The 21,826-nt window shown below is 33.7% G+C and overlaps 1 protein-coding gene across 1 annotated transcript in view; it reads left to right on the top strand.

Annotated features, from left to right (window-relative positions):
* LOC149087335 (protein CEPU-1-like) overlaps window positions 1-21,826 on the top strand; it is a 233,818-nt gene that overhangs the window by 180,712 nt on the left and 31,280 nt on the right. Inside the window, exons 3-7 of the mRNA XM_089231388.1 lie at window positions 311-518; window positions 10,810-10,965; window positions 13,698-13,826; window positions 16,737-17,027; window positions 18,111-18,176. Of these exons, the coding sequence (XP_089087514.1) occupies window positions 311-518; window positions 10,810-10,965; window positions 13,698-13,826; window positions 16,737-17,027; window positions 18,111-18,176 (850 nt within the window). The remainder of the gene's footprint in view (window positions 1-310; window positions 519-10,809; window positions 10,966-13,697; window positions 13,827-16,736; window positions 17,028-18,110; window positions 18,177-21,826) is intronic.

Genomic DNA, 21,826 nt, shown 5'->3' with positions numbered 1-21,826 from the left:
ATAGCCTTAAATACATTTCTCTCACTTCTCGCGTAGGAAGTACTGTTTTTCTGTGGGTGCGATGAAAAAAGTATGCAAGTTATGTATCGTATAACGTCCATACTATAACAGTCATTATTCAATTATATTAAATAACTGATGGACATTATAGTGTTCTTTCAATTAAAATCGTCGAGAATCATGAAATGCCCCCCTCCTCCTTTTTACTTCTGTCACACAAAGCAGATATAAACGAGATGTCAGAAAAATGTCGCTATAGTAGAGATTGTCTGCATCTTTTATTTTAACAGTGTTTTCTTTCCGATTTCAGGTTGCGTGGATTCATACAAACCGTCATACTTTATTGACTCTGCACGATCACGTGATTAGCAGGAACCCTCGCTATAAGATCACTCACAATAACCATAGGACGTGGTGGCTGCACATATCCAATGTCCAACAAGCGGATTCGGGGCATTACATGTGCCAAGTAAACACGTCACCTATGAAAAGCATCCGTGGGATTCTCCAGGTTGTTGGTAAGAAAGATTTGCCCATTATATAATGCAGTATAACATCTTCTGATATTTGCTATTTGGTCTGGAATGCAATTTTTAACACATCTTGTAAAGATCTGGAGTCTTCTCTGTTGTCCGATAATTCCTTCTTGTACCCTCTTAGTCTTATGGTTATGTGGATATAAGAACGTCTATATAGTGTCATCTCCCCTCCAACGTACCACACTATATTCTGTGCCAGCACTGGGGAGTTACTGAAGGTCAAGTCCGGCCATCCGTAGCATTCTGTGAGGCCATATGTGGGTTTCTTATCGCAGTTCACCACCTTTCCACTAGGAAGAATGGAAATAATAATAATCAGCTAGGCTGATGGACTGGATAAATCTATTTTCCGAGGAGCGTAAAAATCCTCAACGGGCAATTTTTTTTTAACCACATGCCCCACGAGTTCACATAAAAATAACAAGAAATCAAAACGCTTTCCTATTTGTGATATTCATACGTACCACAAAATCTATATATAAGTACCACATTTCAACTAAAATTTTCTGAACCGAATTCCTTTAGATAAACAGTCATGGCTCAAAAAAAAAATTTTCATAGTTCATGAAAACTCCAACCAAAAGTAGAAACAGAGATAACTTCTCTTCATCTCTATAATGGTTCTGGCAATCAAATTTCAGGAAATCCTATATTGTACGGGTGGGTGGGGAAAGAAATATCTATTCAAAAAAAAATTGGGAAACAGAAAACAATAGTTCACGATTGAACATTTTGCATCCAATTAATGTGGAAAAAAAAAACGGAAATACAGTATATACCGTATTTCTATCCCTCTCTTTCTCTCATACGTCCCGTTCGAACACACGGAGCGTATGGTCATAAAACTTGCTTCTGGGTTTCTTTAGTATGCAGTTATCAATCAGTTATTGTTATCAGAAATTCCTAGTCCCGATGTGATCACATTAAGCGGTATGTAATGCATATCTAAAGCAACTAGATAGGATTGAAAAATATTTCTATGCATCAATTTAAAAAAAAATAAGTAAAGCATTTTACACAACCAAGCGTATTTCTACATACGGGGTCATTTAATTTAATAATCCATATATATAAAAATATATATAATACAAAATCTAATATATACACACATTTCAACTAAAAACCTCCTAAACCTTTCGAAAAACCTTCGTGACAAAACTAAATGTTCATAGCTCATGAAAACCCAAACCAAAAGTAGAAACAGAGATAAGTTCTCTTCATCTCTATAATGGGTCTGGCAATCACATTTCTCAAAGTCCTATATTGTAGTGGGGGGAAAATATGTAGACAAAAAAAGAATAAAATTCGGGGAACAGCAAATAGTAAAGCAGGAAAAAAAATCCATCTCAGCTTTTATCCGCAATTTCAGTAATCCCCTTCGGATAGTTTTAAATGCAGCCTAGCTCTAGCTCGACAGCCTCCAACAACGAGAGTAACGATGGAAAACGAGTATTGAGAAAGACCGATTACGAGCTTGATGGAAGTAGTATCCAGGAAAAAACACAGAAAGAAATAATGCTAACAAAATCCCGGGAAAAAGGGGGACGGTAAATGTATATATAAAAAAAACGGGAATTATATGCTAAAGGTAAAAACAGAAAAATAAGGCACATCTCTCCAACGACGTAGTTAATCGCAGCCACTCTTAATCTAAAAGTATGTCTCTCGTGGGAATTTCGGCGTTATTTACGGTGCACTGACAATATTCCAAGATACTGTAAATATATTTTTGTTATTGCCTATCGATTTAGAAAAGGGGGAAAACGTGAGATCATTCCATTGGTCTTTATTGTTATTATTATTATTATTATTAGTTTTATTTATTAGTTCGTATAAAAAAAAGTATTGAGTATGATGTGCACAATCCTGGCCGACGAACATAGTTGCACAGTTTACAGATTTTATAGGAGTGATGAAAACAAACACCAAAGAAAAAATGTATTCCAGAATTGGTAAAATATTTAGTTTTAGATTTACTTTTAATTAAAGTTAATAATTTCAAACAAATTTAATAAGAGAAATTTTCACAATTACCGAACGAAATAGTTTCAAAATTACTCAAAAATATTTAAAAATTAATTCATAATTATTGGAAGAAAACATTTCATAATTATTGGAAGAAAAAATTCATAAATATTAGAAAACATTATTTCAAAACTAGTGAAAAAAAATTATTTCACAACTCGAGAAAATTAATAGCAATTTTCAGAATTAATGAAAGAAATATTCCCAGAATTAATGAAAGAAATATTCCCAGAATTAATGAAAGAAATATTCCCAGAATTAGTGAAAGAAATATTTCCAGAATTAGTGAAAGAAATATTTCCAAAATTAATGAAAGAAATGTTTTCTGAATTAATGAAAGAATTATTTCCAGAACTATTGAAACAAAAAATATTTCAGAATTATTAGAAAATTAGTTTGAGAATTGGTAAAAGTTATTTTCTGAATTAATTAAGAATTTTATTGAAAAAATTACTCATTTTTTGTGTAATCATTGAAAGAAATACTTCCAGATTTGATAAAAAAAAAGTAGTTTAAGTATTAATTAAGGAAGTATCTTTAGAAATAATTGAAGAATTATTTCCAGAACAGTAATGAAAAATGTTTCCAGCATTAATGAAAAATTTATATACAAATGAAAAAAAAAATTCAGGATTATAAATAAATGGCATTAAGAGTCTATTACTTAAACACTATCAACAAAGAAGATTCTAAAACATTTATGTCCACTTATGGTTTTTCCATTTCCAAGCACAAACATCATTGAATATCTTTCTAATAGCCTCAAAAAAATATAGTTTGATATCCATTAAATTACATTCGGAAAACAAAATTCATAAACCATCGAATCCTAAGTCAATATTCGCTACCTTGCAGCTGATATTCCGCTACTCCCCACCATAAATAGATGGATGCATTCTCAAGAAATTTGATTCCCCGGATTCAGGAAATAGATTTATTCACTGTGCTGAAAATATTTGAAATTACGGTTAAGAAATCTCATCCAGCTTCTTTTCTGTGTGTTTTTCTTTCCTTTCTGTTCTGCATAAAATGCTTATATCTGTAGATAGCATCACGTCCCTACCATCTTTAATTTCGATGCCATCAAAGACTCCAGCGTGAAAAAAAATATATATATAAAAAATTGGAGAAAAGAGAGAGAAAGCATGAGAACTTGAAGACAGATGATCAGATTCAAGAACTTGATGGCAGATTTCATCGAGTGCACTCGTAAGAAAAACAAAAATAAAATAAGATACAGAATATAGAAAACAGCGTTTCATATTTGGGAGGAAATACGGTTATCAAGAAGAAGAAGACGACAAGCTCATCGGAAAAGATAAGAAAGAAAGAACGAAATAAGATCAGAATATCAAGAATTTTCCGAGAACAGAGGAAAAATAATAAAATATGGGAAATAAAAAAAAGAAGCTCTCTTACGAAACAAGAATTTATACCAAAAAAGTAAGAAAGAAAATAAGAGAAGCATTTTTCAATAAAGACTATCTAGAGGATCTCACTATTTTATTTTGTGCATCTTGCAGACTTCCGTTGCAGCAATTTATCGATAAGGACCCACTATTCGGTAGATTCAGATCCATACACATATTCGGGCAGAAAAAAGAGATTCTGAGGGAAAAACTGAAGTGAATTCAAGAGCATAGAAGAAACTGGACGATATGAATAAAATTGATAAAAGGGAAGAAAAGAGGAGGGAAAATTTTTTCTCTTTAGATTTTTATTCATAAAAGAGGGGCAAAAATAAAGAAGATACCGAAAAATTAAAGTCCCAGCAGTTCCGAAATTAAAACTATTTTTGCTTTTTTTTTGCTGAGCTCATGCCGTAATGTATTTTCAGCATAAAGGGCAAAAGTTAACTGTTTTCTCAAGTTTTTATATTTCACTACGATCGCCTTGAGTCATTTTGTTTCTTTCGTGTAACCAGTTAATGCTGGATAACCCCCTCAGAGAATATTACTTCTACAGCTGTGTGAATTCTGTATATATATCAGTTTTCTCATAGGAATCTAATAGAAGTTTCCGTTTCTTGCTGTTTCGGAATGAAAGTTCATTCATTCGAATGTAAAAAAAAGGAGTTGAAATAATGAAACAATTTTTATCTAAATTGTCTTATCTGAGAAAGAAGGTACTAATAATATCGTCACTATTATCGTCAAAAACAGATGTTTCCGAATTCGGAGGTATTATTTTTTTGCTTATTTCTGGTAATCGGCTTATCACCTTTTTGTACGTGCAGTTCATGTTTGGAATGCCCCGTTCCTAATCACTAGATTTTATAAAACAAGTGGAATCTCTGAGTTTTTTTTTTCAACGTCATAATTAGGGCTCTGATTTTATGACCTAAAGCTTAAATTTGCTGATCTTTAAAAACCTGAAATTCAGTTAAAAATCCGAGCTCTAGTCATAATGTTAACGCGAATGAATATCTTTAGCATTGAAATGCATTTTTTATCTCACAGCTGATGATCATTGATGTCATTTTCGCATGGTATTTTGCATTATAAAAGCTATTTAATCGACCAACTAAACTATTAAAATTATTAATTATTATGTCACTGCTCATTTTCATAGACCCGTCAACATTTTTATTTTTATTTTTTTCCTTCTTTCTCAAGTATTTGGAAATACCTTTGAACTGCATAGGTTCTGGTCGCCTTTTTCTCTTAGTTACTGGGAGAGACAAAACTCGCGAATAAAATCTTCTCATATTCTATATGTATAGTGGAGAAATCGTAAAATAGGAAAAGGAGGTTAAAATATATTACTTTTCTGGAGTCTATTCCGCGTTAGTAGTGCCTCCGATTAATTTTTAGCATGATAGGAGTCATGTTCAATTTTAAAGAAAGACAGAAGGAAAAAGCTAACTTTTTTTTCTTTCACGTTATAATGAATGGTTTTACTTTTCAACTCGCTATAACCGAATACTTCTTTTGTGTTTTCAACATCAGCTCTTTGACAATCACTGGCAAACCACTCGTTATAGTAGACGAGATTCTCGTTACAAGTCGTACTCATTATATCGGCGTTATATTCTATAAATACTGTTTGTCTTACATATTTGTTATGTTCAGCGTTTTCTTCGGGAACTACAATGCAATTTACTGCGATTTCCTATGAAATTTTTTCTTTTCCACCCATTAGTGCATTTTCAGCAGTTTTAAAACTGAATATTAGTTTTTCCGACTGGAGAAAACTTTTCTGCGATGTCCCATTTCTTGCTGTATTCAAGAACTAATTTTCCGTATTTTTCTTAATGAAATAGTGATTTCTCAGTTATACACCCCTCTCACTTCTCTCAGTTATAAGACGATTTTTTCTTCAATCCTGGTTAAAGCTATCGTTTTAATAATACTATTCACACTAGTACACCTCTCTCACTTACACTTTTTTTCTCTGTTCTTTTTGCACTGACGCTTAAACGAGAGACTGCTGAATTTGTGTCGTAAAATATGTTACTCATCACTTTGATTTGCAGTAATTTTAATTTTGCCGAATTTTTTTTTTTTTTCATAAAACAAATATTTCGTACTTGGAATAGCAATCTCTCGTTTTTTCCTCGATCAAAAATGATTACTCTAAGTTATGAAGACCTTATTTCATATTTGAAATCATAAGAATAATACTAATATCAGTTGCATGCATTTAAATTGTTTTGCATTCAATTAAAAGATATATCATCGCGTCTTCCTGTGGACCACCAGTCCAATTTCCACTGACCAAAGGTTGGGAAACGTGCTCACGCATGCACAGTTGAACATAAATTTTTGTCAAATGCTCATTTCTTATTGAGTATTCAATAATTTCATTTTGAATTTCTGTAAAACGTTTTTTAAGATGTCTTATGTTAAATGCGAAAAAAACTAAATTTAAAATTAAAATTTTTGAATGAAACATATCTTTGTAAATATACTTTATATTTTTACGAACTTTCCTACTCAAACATCCCATACAACAAGTATAATATTTTGTGATTTCTACAAATGATTTCCAGCTTCTTGAATGCAGTATTTCGTGTACATACCCAAAACAACAGATTGAGTCATCAAATATTTCCCCAAAAATTGGAAAAAAATGTCTAAAATCAAGAATGTCCGTTGAGTGAAAATCGTGACATCGTGATAATCCAAGCCGCATGAGAACGCAAAGTAATCGAGCTAAAAGATAAAATTCCCTAAAACATATGAACAGATAATATATTCATTATCGTAGTAACTAATCAATAACACCAATAATTAATTCTTTTAATATGCTTAAAAATAAAACATACATTACCAAACAAATTGTTACTAACGGGAAAAAATATCAATACTAACAGGTTATTAACCATTCACAACAACATAAACGTTAAAAAAAAATTGCAACATGGAATTATCCCCCTCCCTAATAACATGGGAAGTAACACCAGAGAGAAATGGTAAAAATATGAGAATAAAATCCCTTATGAAATATCGCATACATTTAAGCTCAAGTAAACGGCATGTACGTGACGCCCTTAAACATGTTTAACTTTCGAACCAAGAGAAGGTGGGTCTAAAAGTCAGCAATAAATTAGGTAAGACAAGTACTTTCATCTGAGGAGTAAAAAAAAAAATTCTCAGAAAATAAGGCCATGAGAAAAAAAATACAAAAAACAGGAATTTTCATGCTACTACACACACGCATAAATATATACACACGCACGAACTCCTGTTTCATGCTTGCATGCTTGGAATTTCAATGTCTTTTACTACAAAAATTTTATGCTTCTTCCCGTCTCTTCCGATTCTTTTTAAAGCACTGAGCATTGTATTTAGATTCTTTTCTTTCTTTTTTTTTTCCTAGGAATTCCTTTCACAGTCAACAGTCTCATATTTTCTTTTATTTAGTATTTTTTCGGGTAAAAATTCAGTTTTCCCACAGAAAGAACAAGAAAAAAAATATATATCCCCCGAAAATGAAGCCTCAATTTAATAAACGGCAGGTTGCTTTTTTTAGGAAAAAGCTTTAAAAAATAAAAAATTATTTTAAATTCCATCTTACATTTTTTTTTCTTTAAGAATTTTTCAAGAAATTTGCTTTTTCTTATAAGTTTTTAACAAAAATAAATTTCAGTTTATTGTTTTCTTTTCAGGGTAAATTTCATTTATTTCCTTTCTTATGCATCCTATTTTCTATTTTTCTGTAGAAAAATGGTTCGAATATAATATCCAGAAGAAAAAAAATTCTCTTTGATCCAAAACATGGAAAAAGAAAGGGAAAATATTCATTTTCTTTAAAATCATTTATTTCTCTAAAAATAATGAAAAAAAAATTATTGTATATTTTTATGAATAGAATTTTCAGGAAACCACGCTAACTACCGAAATGCCCCGGAGAGCTAATTTTTTTCCCCCGGCTTTTTTTTTTTCCCCTTGAAAATACTTTTCCTTTCAGTATTTTCCGATTAATATATTTAATTCCTTTTTATTTATATGCATAATTGTGAATTTAATAAGTTTTATTCGATAAATGGTAACGTCGTTAATGAAGATTAATTTATGGTCCTACTGATAATGAAGAAGAAAATTGCCTCTCTCTCCAAAACATTTTTTTTTTCTTTAATTTTTTTTTCTCTCATGATTTATTAATATTTTTTTTTCATTAAATATTACTTATTTCTGACCTTTTATTCAATTTTTTTTTCTTACATCATTTCCGTGCTAAACAATAGCCCAAGCAGAATGGAATTTGAATGTTTTGGACAGAAGAGAGAAAGGGAATTAGTATGTATATTTGATTAAGAGAAATCTCAAGGACGAAGGGGAAAAAATGTTTCCAAGGAATGAAATGGAATTATATTAATGAAATTGATTTTTTTCTCTGGGAATTCAGCCATTTGCGAATATTTTTTTTTCAACTGCATCGTTAAAATTAATAAATTTTACAAGCTCTAATAAATTGCTTTATTTTTCCTACGCCACCGTAATAACTAACGGATGACGTATCTGTGATATCAAGGAATGAATAAAAATTCAGTCTAATTTATCATAATAAAAAAATATTATTTATTCATTAGTTTTCCAAATCATTTGCGAAATTATAGTGAGAGCTTATGTAATTCCTACGGAAATTTTCCGAACAACATCCGTCACGTACTTGTATTTAATGAATTTATCAATCTTAAAAAACTGTGAGCATTTTGCTATGCACATTAATTCGCATGTAGTTTAAAGTTCATAAAAATTGAAGGAATTGGAATATTTGAATGCGGTTTTCGAAAAAAGTTATTCTAATAAAAAAAAATGTTTTTAATAAGAATGTTCAAACTTTTGTCGATAGAGAGTGCTGCAAGTAAGCAAATCACTGCAGTCCTATAGAATACAGACTGTACTACGTATTAGCAGTTCATTTCTGAATTTTCCTGTTACTAGCGTTTTTCATTTGATGTTGACATTGGTGGATAAAGCTATTGGCGAATAGTTTAACCGCAGCCATGAATCACCGGCTCAAGCTTTACGAACCTTTTGGAAACAAAAGTTTAAAGATAGATTCAAGTCCAGAATTCTGTATCTGGTTTCGCGTGTAGTGGTCTTTATCCACAAAAATATGAACTAATTTTTTTACATACCAAGATAAATCCCTCTTCGTGAGGATAGCTTTTTCGCAAACCTCATTCAAATATACCAATTACTTCAATTTTTAAACTATTTACGAATTTATGGGACACCCTATATGTTGGAGGGTTTCTCAAAGACTCGAAACTTTTATGGTTATATTTGAGTACACTTCAAGAAGTTTTACCTCTATAGATTACATAATATTTGATTGGTTGATTAGTTTATATGGATAAATATAATATACAAGGTGAAAGTGACCCAATCTTGCAAACGAAAAGAGGATGATAGACTAGCCCAAGTTGGATATAAAACACCCTACCAGCTGTCCTACCTCGAACCGTTTTCAAGTTATAGTGGACAATCGAATGTGAAAGGAAAGTATGTCAAATCTGAAAAAAAATTGTAAGGTTGGTGAATAGTTTGCACGCAAAAAATGCAAGCACATATTTGGAAGAAACAGAAGACAGTTATATAAAGTGTTATCATTTCCATTACAATATCTGGATTTAATGGTAAGCTACAAGCGTTGAAAGATTAGCAAGTTCAAAATCGAATTGTCCCCAAATTCTGTAATTGACAATTCCGCAAACAACCTATTAGCTACAATCGGTCAAATTTATCAAAATTGTAGATTTTGGCGGATTTGATTTTGCAGAAAAAAAATCCTATAAGGTGACACCACCTCTATCAGGATCCCTAGACGTAATGTCAAGCTACAAGCACTGAGAGATTAGTGAAGTGCAAAATAAAATTGTCGCCAAAATCTACTAAAATGTCTACTTCGACAAACATTGATTTCAATGATGTATTTCAAACAAAAAAGACCAGAACACGCATATGATCATTGTAAGCTTTTTTGAAAGCTATAGCGCTAGACAAATATCCAGAAAATTAAATATCCCAGTATAAATCCACGTATTTTTATAGAAAATGTCATTTTATAGGATTTTTTCTGTTCTTCCCAATATGTGCTTAGTTTGCATGTGTGTCTGTCAAAAACGTCACAAATTCGTACGTTTTCTTAGACTGGACGCATTTTTCTTCCGTAATCTACTGTTATCCACCAAACTCGAAAACTGTTTGAATTAGGACATGGTTGGTAGGATGTTTTATGTTTCACTTGGACTCGTCTTTCAGCCTTTTCCCCTTTCGTTTGACAGATAAGGCAACGTTCACTTTGTGTAATATAAGAAAACAAAGTCATCAAATATATAACCGAATAAATTTACCATTAAGTAAACTAAAAAGCTTTATTTTGCAATTTCAATAACGTAAACAATGAAGAAGGACGAAAAACAAGAAAGAATTTATGTTTTAATGAGTTTTCTTATTGAGTGAAATGATGATACCACTGAAACTGATTCTAATTTCTTGGGGTTTTTTAATTTCTTATTCCTTTTTTCCGAGACCATAAATAAGTAATTTCTATTCTTTCAAAATAAAAACTACTTTTACATTTCCTCGTTCACTCGCTGCCTCTTATTTTACATAAAAACATTCCCGTGAATACAAAGATTCACGAGGGCATTTTAATGAGAAATGAATGCAATTACTCCGTCGGATTCAAATTAATTAACGCATTACAATCGGAATTTTTCTATATTTTTTTTATTCACTTACGTATTTAATTCATTAAAATAAATTAATATTATTGCTTCTTTCTCTTTAAGTACCACCAAAGATCATCGAAAATGAGACAAGCTCAGATACTGACGTACGCGAAGGAGCTGATGTCAGCCTGAGGTGTAGAGCCACTGGCTATCCTAAGCCGGAAATAAGCTGGAGAAGAGAGGATCTTGCTGATATAACTCTTGAAAAGAAGAAAGGTTGGTATTTATGTAATTGACGCACACATTGATCATTATGTTTGTATTTGTTAAAAAATATTTCAGCACCAAAGAATTTTTGCCCCTTTTTTGTAGTTTCGTTGCAATATAGCTTTGACTACAGTGAAACAATCTTCAGAGATTTCGTAGGCGCAGTTAAATTGTGTTCAGTAATTTATTTTACAGAATCCATACGTACGTAGGCCTTCGAAGCTCAAAGAGATTTAGTGATTAAGATCAGTGTCCTTCAACCTTATCTTACTTGCGAACCAGCGGAAATGAGAGAGATAATTTTTGGACCTGCAAAAAATATGTTCAATTATTTACGGACCAACAAAAATATATTATCAGGAAAAATATTTCACAGACCTGCATTTTAACATATAGCTGGACACAAATCAGTTCACGCACGTAAAGTTGAGCATCACTTTCTTCAATTGCTCATATCTCTACTATTCAATTTGAATTATCTACTATTCGATTTCATTATGAATTCCTCTGAAATGTTTTTTGAAGGCTCCTATGTTATAAACGAAAAACAAGTTAATTTTAAAATTTTGATTAAAAACATTATTGTAAATATATGTTTTTTATTTTTACGAATACGCATATAACATTACACACAGTGTAATGTTTATATGCGTGTATATATATATCTACTTACACAGTGTAATTGGAATATTTTATCAAAAACTCACTAAAATTTTGGTGATTTAAAGAATCGTTTCAAGACACAGAAGAATTGAAAAAAAAAATTAATTAATTTCTTTTTGGTTCCCTAAATGCTTTCATGCTGAATCTCTCTAACAGACATACCCACTGATCATTACGTCTGTATCTGTGAAGTAATTTCAGCATTAAAGAATTTTAGCCCCTTTTGTGTGGTTTTGTTGCGATCATACTTTGACTGCAGTAAAGCCATCTTCCAAGACTCCACAGGCACAGTAAAATTCAAACGATTTCTTTTCCAGAATTCCTTATATTCATAATAGAAGAAGCATTTTGCGGACCGCAAAAAGAAATTACCAAGAAAGGAAAATAATTGGTGGACCGGCAAAAGAAATAAAACAAAAAAATAACCTGCGAACTGGCAAAAAATACTCAATTAGGAAAAATAATTTTTAGAACGACTAAAAATGATTAAATGGGAACAAAAATATATCTTATATGGAAAATATTTTATCTACCACAAAAATAATTAAACAGGAAAAATAATTGGTGGTCCAACATACGATAAATAAATAGGAGAAATAACTTGCAAAAAAAAAACTGCAGACAGCCGAAAGAGAAATAAAAGCGGAAGATAATGTCTGAACCGGCAAAAAACAAATATGGAAAAATCATTTGCGGACCAGCAAAAGATGAATAAACGGTGGGAACAATTTCAGACCTGATGATAGCAAAAACAGAAATAGTATCAAAAAATTTAGGAACAGTATTTTATATTTTTATCTAGAATTATGCAACGACTGAATAGATTGGGCGAAATTTTCTGTCTACCAGTAGAAAGTTCCCACGGACCAGTGATTGAAGAACATTGATTTAAATTGTATATCACGAAACAAGCATAATTCTGACAACATAAATACTTTATATGCAGGGTGTCCTGCAAGTGCTAATGCGGCCTTTATCTCCTCAATCGTTCGCCATAGAGGCTCTAATTTATAAAATACTCAAAATATGTTCAGGAATCACTCTGTACTGGTTTTGAAAGTGAAAATACATTGAGTCATAAAAAAAATCTAAATTTTTAAGTGGTCCCTTATGTCCTCTAACTTCCAAATGAAAAGTTGTTGTTGTGTCTTTTTCAAGTCCAACAAAAAAAAGTGCCTCCTTGCTAAATTCAATGTTCACAGAAATATTTGAATTCAAAAACCTTGTGAAAGTTGGGAAATAACAGCATGAATGAGAGAACGGAGCAAAGTCCAAGCAGAGAAGGATGTCACTCTCCGCTTTCAATACGAAGGTTTTTAAAAAGCTGGCTGATACGAAGATGAATTTTAGGAACGAGAGAAAATTAAACGGCAGTTGAATATTGTTTCTTGTTTCAGAAAAATCTCCTTTGAGAGAATTCATCTTCGCATCAACCAGCTGTGGCCCCCTTTGAACCATATATTTTTTCTCGTGGCTCCCCTGTCTTACCCAGAACTGTGAAAAACCTTCGAAAGGAGCATTGTCTGTTAGTTTATGCTGTTCTTTCCCAAAATTTCTCGATTTTTGCATTAAAATATTTCAAATGCAAATATTCTACTGAAAAACGTGGAACTTCTTTTTCCTTGCCCTTAGAAGAGACAGTGCAGCAACTTTATAACTAGAAATTAGAGGACGGTTAACAGTATAAAGATATATATTTTTTTTATTTTATGGCACAATGCACTCTTAAAACTGATACTAACACATTTCTAAACACATTTTGAGTCTTTTTTTTAAATCAGGACCATACTTTACGACAAACGGTTGATAAACGCTGAATCAAGGCTTATATATAAAATAGACTTATATATAGAATCAAGAATATAGCAACATAACACCCTATATATACACATTATACACACACACACACGCCTTCCTACGCGTAATCAATTCGTTATAAATTCTCCATAGGAATGTTAACGAGTTGCACGTGCGATTAAGTATTAATAGTGATTCACATTAGATTCAAAGATGTCGTAATTACAAGGATACTAATAAATAATAATAACATGAATGCATATACTTTTCGTTTCTTGTAGTGCCAACAGTAGATGGAGAATACCTCAATATAACGAAGACCAGCAGATTACATATGGCAGCTTACCTGTGTATAGCAACAAATGGTGTTCAGCCCTCCGTTAGTAAGAGAATCATGCTCAATGTGAACTGTAAGCATGCACATTTCTCATGATCGAAATTATCACTAACTCAGAAAAGTCTATAGACATTTGTTAATATTTCATGAGGACATTGAAATGCTGGCAAACCAAATGTCCATATATTCGAAATAGGATCTGTAGTTCCGGGTTAATTTATCCGTTTTATAGCACATTACTCACAACTAATATTCGCTTATCCTGGTTTCGAAAGGACAATTTGATCGAATATATTCGATCGAAACTTGAAAGACGAATTTCGGACGGATGGGTGAAGAGCTCGTCTCCAAAAGCCTAATGCAAACAATCAAAGAGGCGGTCATGCCGAAAATTAGCATTTAGTTTGTCCAACTTGCGAACAGTTTTGAGCGAATTGCGTCTCCGAGTGCCTTGGGCGGAAACTGAAATCGGATGTTCAGTCGCACACTTGACAGGTGGTTCAAACGTTTTCATCACATCTACGTGAAACTAATTCCTCGAATGTTTGCTTGTCCACATGCGAAGAGTACACACACGACTTTCTGCAGTATTGAAGTTGAGATCGAAATTAATTTCGATCTGCACTACCAAGTAGCTGAAATGTTTTATTATACCATTTCCTGCTCAATCACTGCAACAACAATTCGCTAAGCCGTTATTTAATGTGCTATATATTCCACTACATTTGCACGACATTTTAAGAAATTGGTACAGCTCTTATAACGATGCCACATGTGGTCTGGTGCATTTCGATATCAGACATACAGGGTCAATGAGTTACAACTGCCCACCGTGCTGTTCGGTCATGTTCTAAAGCATTTTCTATCTAACGTGTCACCCACAGCTGTGGCAGGCATCTTCTGAGAATATACGTACTTACGGCTTCTCAATTGTCGCAGACACCTACATGCGCTTAACCTCGGAAGATGCTTGCCACAAATGTCAGTGAAACGTCTGGAAGAAAATGTCCAATATCATTTCCTAATAGTTCGGTAAACGCTTGTATTTCATTTAACGCCGTCCATGTAAGCCAAACAATATTTCAATACAAGATCTCTTTAGTGCTCTGGTTCGTACAGTTTAAGTACCCCAAAATGGACGGGGGTACACCCAAATGGGTCAATATGAAAAATTAATAAAACAAGAACGGGAAAAGATATAAATGGATCGGTTTTCTCCAAAGTGCTTGGGAAAACAGTAATATTTCAGTCAGACTGGATTTCACAATTTTTCACATATTTTTACAACAGATAGCACTGCAGTCTTTCTTTCTTTCAAATCGAGCAAAACTCTGGTCCTATCGCCACGGGCAATTTTCTACAAAATGAGATGTGCTGGAAGTATGTGCTTATAAACCTAACAGTTGAGTAAGTATTTTTAATGTTGTGCGTGAATTTTTAAATGCTGCCATCTGTTGTTCTAGATACGAGTGAAGTGTGATGATTGAATATTTATACCTTTGTAGGTCTGTTGCTCTCCGTAACGAGAAATTGTAGCGGGGATATCTTTTTCGGGCACTGCAGTCTTTAACTTTCGACTTTTTTGAATCGACCAGGGCCCAGGCTCTATCGCTAATCAACAATTTCAGCCATTGCCCCGAAGAGGGATGAGACCACGTCGGACCGGTAGAGTCCATCTCAAGGGTCGTAGTAATTAATACATTTATTTTCCCTTGGAGAGAGAGATAGGTTGAACTCTCACTACTGGCTGAATTGATGGATGATTCCGTCATGGTGGCACTGCAGTCAAACCGAACACAACTCCGGTCTATCGCTATGGGCAATTTACTACCGATTGGGTTGTGCCGGAAGTGCGAATACCTAATAGTCTTAGTGTGTGTATATAGTGTTATATGTGAATTTTTAGTTCTGCCATCTATATTACAAATTGTGTGTGAAGTGAAGTATGATGCTTGGATATTTGTTCTGCTTGTAGGCATGTTGCTCTCTGTGGCGAGAATTTTTAACGGAGAGATCGGCTCTCATTCATGCCTCAAAGTTGGGAAATGTGGGAAACAAACTTCAGCCGACCACCACTGTGACAGCAGCGGGTTTTGAACGCAGGTCCTGAGGATGCGAATCTGCCGCTCTGTCCACTGGACCACCAAAGCGGCGGCACTTCAGTCTGATCGAAACTGAAATACGATATTTTCAAAATATCTACCATTTGTCTCCACAACATGGTGCAGTCTCAGATCGAAATTCACAGAAACCCGCACAAACGTCTTAGCCGAGATGGTCTGATTTGATTTCAGACGGAATTTCGAAATCAATTATGAAATTCCTTAACAGATGGCGCTGAATTCTGAAATGAACTGAAGTATGATATTTTCACTATATCCACCATTTGTAGCCAGGACATGGAGCAGCAACAACGCAGAATAAGATTTATAGAAACCCGTACAAACATCTCAGCCAGGATATTGATAATGTCGTATGTTAGTATTCCAGACCGCAGCGCTATCTGTTCACAAACTTCGTAACTAACTTTGAAATTTTTCTCAATTCGATTCAAGCCTTCCCGGCTGAGACATGGGTTTGCGGATTTCGCATTGAGACCGCACCATGTTGCTGCAAATGGTAGATATTTTATGAAAATATCCTATATTTTAGTTTTCACACTGCAACTCTATCTGCTGTAAAAGTTTGTAAGTAAACTTGAAATTATGTCTGACTGAAAATGTACTGTTTTACGAAGAGCGCAATGCAACAAACGATTCACTCCTATCGCTTCCTGTTCTTTGTTTTTTTATTCAATATTCAAATGAACCTCTCAATTTTGGGACGCCCTGTATGTACCACAGTAGCCACTTTCTGAATGAAATTTTTGATATCACATTTAAAGGAAAAATATTAATTTCATTTTACTAGTTTCCATTACTTATGCAAAGCGTTATATGAGATATTTTGACTAATATCTTCTACTTCGAATGCCGATAATTAGTTGCTCCTATGATATGGATTCCGAACCAATTGGTTGGTGCAGCGATTGGTGCGAACGTCGTTCTGGACTGCAATCTCGAGTCGCATCCAACATCTGTGACCTACTGGACGAAAGAGCGGGGAATGATGATCCTCTCGAATACAAAGTACAACAGCGTTCTCCAGGACACCGGCATATACAAAGTCCAGATGAGGTTACACATAAAAAATCTGATGCCTAATGACTTTGGTTCGTATACCTGCGTCGCCAAAAACTCATTGGGTGAAACTGAAGGCAACATCCGGCTTTACGGTGAGTGCAAAACTGAAAGATACTCAAAACAAATTTCTTGTTCTTTTAAAATTGTTATCTTTCAGAATATATCTGAATTTTCGTTTGATATACAGGGTGATTATAATTGAAGTTCCCGTTCTCTGAGTAGTTTTTCTCTCAAATACTGCTTAGCCGAATACATAAAGTTAATAAAAATAAGATATCATAAGAAGACTCTGGGAGAGAGGGATTTGTGAAATAAAAAATAGTTCAATTTTCTATCACACCAGGTAAAAAAAGTGGCGCTTTTTATTGCATTTTAAATTTTCGTATGGTTCATATAGCGTATATACCAAGCATTAGTAGAATACGTCTACCAGAGAGAATGGGCTTTACATAAGTTAGAGCAGCTTTAGTATACTGACACTGTTTAGACCAATGTAGCACCCGTCAGATCTATAGAGTACCGGATCGCGGTGGCCCGGTCGATAAGATACTCGCCTAAAGTACCAAAGGATGTTTAGAGGTGTCGCGAGTTCGATACCCGGTTCGTCCTTGCCAGAAAACTTTCCTGACGCAAGGGTACAACAAAAAACAGCGACTTGGCCGCAGCAAAAAATTGCTACCGCAGGGAGTCCCCGTCAAGGGGTTAGCGCACCAATCTCTCGATGAGTATAAGAAACAAGCCTGCCGTTTCGAATCGGCAATAAATTGTAGGTCCCGGTCTAATTAACCCTCGTATGCAGAAAATGACCGTGGTGCGACAAAAATGATCAAATGATCTATATAGTACCCGTTCTGGAGGACGTATTTCATTTGAATTCGGTATATATGCTATATGGGGTATATAGGAAAAAAGAAAAATTCAATAAAAATTGCCATTTTTTTCAACTGGTGGTCGGAAATTATATTTTTTTTTAATTTCATAAATCTCTCTCTCTCATGGTCTCATTAAGATATCGTAAGAATTTGATGGAATTCGGATAAATAGTTTTTGAAGAAAAACTACTCAGAGTACGAGAAGTACTCTGAAGTAACAAACCAAACTGAATCATAACCATCAAAATGGAAACCAAATACGAACTCAATCTGTTAAAATCTGTTTTCCCTGTTCATTTACAGAGATTCCTAAGCCACAATCTTCAACGTGGCCTAGTAAAGGAAGCGTTGCCAGCAGCAGATCAGACGGTAAGTTTGGCTGAATCACAAATCTATCTATATATATAAAATTGATTTTCTATGTGTGTGTCTGTGTGTGTGTATGTTCTCTATACAAATCTACAATTTTAGATCGATCGTCACCAAATTTTGCATATATGCCAAATGGGACCCGACTTGAACGATAGGCTACTTTAAAATTTCGTCAGCCCAGGGCAAATGCCCCAAATGGGCAAAAAACTGTCCGGCAACAATGGTTTTTGGGCCTCAACAATCACTTTCCGAACGTTTACTTTGGTTACCGTGATTCCGTAGCAATGCGTTTCAGACGAGACGTGTATATGCCTTTACAACGGTTTGTCACTTCTTTAATCCTGTTAGTATATGTATAATAGTTTATGCCTTTATAATGGTTTGCCACATTTTCAATATACTCTCAGTAATGAGGCTTTTTGAATAGACGTCATAATCATCATCAGCATCGCTTTGAGAGTCAGGAAAAGGGTGATCCTCATAGAAATCAGTGCTAAAATTGTCGATTTTACTGTAGAAATGCGGAAATTAGTGGGATTTTCCGCCCCATCAATAATTTTAAAAATTGTATTGAATTCTCAATTTTTGAAATATTGAGGTCGCTTAGAGATATACGAAGCCCAGGAGATTAAAAATGAAGTAATTAGCCGGACCTACTTTTGAGTTGGATATTCATGCAATAACATTGATTTCAACTTTTTATTTACATCTTCTCAAGCATGAAAAATAATGTCTCCGTATTGTCTTTTAATATTCAACTGCATTAATTCATAGTTTAGGATGTTTTAAAATGAATTATGGGCCAGTAAAGTACATCGAAGAAATTCCACAGCTTCAATTAAGCATTTTTGAAACCTGAAACAGGCAGATGGATAAATTAAGGTTCGGGGGGGGGGGGGATCGAAATACCTAGCGCCCCTTAAAAAAGGATAAAAAGTATATATTCATTTCTATGTTTCTTTAAATCTAGATTTGTTTAGTTCATGAGTCGCGCAGGAAGTCGCCATATTGGTTAACTTAGACACGGTTTGCATGTCCCTCAAAGAAAGAGGTAGATATCACGTGTTTCTAACAGCCTCATTGAAGAAAACCCGGGCAGCGCCGGGTATTATAGCTAGTACGGAATAATAACCATATTCATATCATAATGTTTCATGATCGAATTACAACTAAGAAAAAAAATTTCATCTTGTATAATATCATGCAATTCCCGTGATTGTATTATTTTATTCCAACATTTATATGTTTTATTTGTTACACACACATTTATATTTTACATTTCTTTTGCACTTACACACAAGAAGAAAAAGTTGGGAAAAGAACAGCATAAATTAGGAAAATAAGCGTTAATTTTCACTGTTCTCTTTCCCAGTTTTTCTCAGATATTTTCAGATTTTTTAATTCTAGTATTTCTTCGAGGTTTTTTTTTCCGATCTTTTTTCGGATCTTTCTTTTTTCCAGCACTTAGAAACGTGAAATTTTTTGTTTGCCTCAGGAAAGACAGGGCAATAACTTTCTATTTCGCTTTTGAGGACAGGGTGCCCGTATAAAGAAAATTAATCTTTATATTTTGATAATTATACAACCCTTTGCAACGTGAATGACGTATCTAAGTTCTGCATGTTATTTGGATACTTTTTCTGATTGGAAGTATTTATGCCTGTACGATGAGTGATTCGCTAGTAAAATGCAGCAAAGGGAATTAAATAATCACCCTGTATGAATTTCAACAATGACTATTAACAAATATAAATCTGAAGAATTTTCTTCTAATGTAAAACAAAATTATATTAATTACTATTATTAATAATCAAGATGAATTAATTAATTACTGATTTAATTAATATGAAAATTAATATTATTAATATTATTTGAATTCTTGATCAGTTCGTGCGTTTTCAATCATTTTTTTATGATGAATCATAAAATAAACTTCAAGGTCTTCTTTTTTCGAAAAAAGTTACATTTAATACTAAATTCATTTTATTTTTGTTCGATTCCACGCGGAAATAAAAATGTTTAGACATATTTCCTCCTAAAAATAGGGAAAAAATACAGCAAAAAAAAAATTCTGACTTTTCCGCAAAATAACACTTTGTGGTTCTCTTTTTCTCCTGGTTTTCAAGCAGAGAAACATCTGTATATACACGTATTAAGAGAGAAATATTTTATTAGTTCCAAAAGAAAAATACAAAAATCTTTCACTATCGCCGATTCACAGACTCTTTCACACGCTATAAAACACCAGAATATTTTCCCCCCCCCCCTCCTCATACCAAACATATCTATATATAAACACATTTTCGAACGATAGCCATAAAATATTCGCAGTCTTTAAATAACACATCATCGATCCCAGCCTTGTTTTATCACAAATACCTTATTTTATTATTACTGTTATTGATGTTATTATCATATTCTGCTGATACTGAGTTTGGCACGAAACATATTCATTCACTTAAATGCTTTTTTACATGAATCATCCGTAATTTTCAAAGGAGAATGTTGCGTGTTTTAACGCTCTTGTGAATTAAAATCTCGCTTTCGGTGCATAGTTAATACTATATTAATAATAAGGATAATTATTTTTCTGTTGATAATATGGACCGAGCAATCTCTCTTTATAAAATATTTCACATGTCTGTAAGAATTTGATTAAAAGACCCTCATAAATATTCTACTTGATTATAAATATTTAACAGGCGTAGACATTTTATTTAACACGGTGTCCCAGAAATTCGTAAATTGTTTAAAATTTCATGAAAATTGAAGGAATTGGTAAATTTCAATGAGGTTTACGATAAAGTTGTTCTCACGAACGGTTTTTTTTGGGGTATATAGGGGTGGTCAACTTCTTCCCGTTTGAGTGCCAATATAATGGTCAACTGCCGCCTCGCTGATCCCGATTCCCGGCATATAAGTCGGAAGTTCCAGTAAAGTTTTCCGAGAAACTCACAGATTCTCATGCGCCATAAGTAACGAGGAATATACGGGGCTTGGCACTCCTTCACTTCCTCATAAACTGACACGTATTCACTATTTATCTAGTTGCGTCTCTAGCTAGATGTAGTGCATCAAAAATTACAGCTTCTGCAAGTTAGTCTATCCAATATATTCGTAGCTTTAGTTCTATGGACAAAACATTTTTCTACAAATTTCTCAGTAATTATTATTATTTTGCTTACTCCGAACTGTCCCTCCCCCTCCCTTCCAACAGCCTCGTAATCGACTGCACAAGGAATATGATTAATGCAGCTATCGGCTTCGAGAGAAGTTTTTTCATCGGGATAAAAAGCCAGTCACGTGGATCGTACTCACCATCTCCTCAGAGGGTACTTGGAATGCATAAACAAATGATGGTATAAGCCAGTGTTTCCCAAAGTGGGCAATATCGTTCCCCATGGTGGGCGATAGAATGGTCCAGGGGGGCGATAGAACCTACGGGTATAGCATAGGATCCTATTGGTGCTCCTAAGTTTGGGAGCGATGAGACAAAAAAAATTCTGAAGAAGGGAGCGATGGAACAAAAAGTTTGGGGAGCTATGGTATAAGTAACGATGAGATAAGATGGACCAGCTTCGCATGCACGAGGCAAACTATCTGTAGATGTGGACAGATGCATGCGCAATATTGACTGATGCTTCTGT

Source organism: Pholcus phalangioides, unplaced genomic scaffold, assembly GCF_987345545.1.
Source record: "Pholcus phalangioides strain wild (caught in Gottingen) unplaced genomic scaffold, Ppha-v1.0 ptg000004l_1, whole genome shotgun sequence".
Classification (NCBI taxonomy): domain Eukaryota; kingdom Metazoa; phylum Arthropoda; class Arachnida; order Araneae; family Pholcidae; genus Pholcus; species Pholcus phalangioides.
Note: the sequence above shows the minus strand (reverse complement) of the source record. Positions and strands in the feature narration are given on the sequence as shown.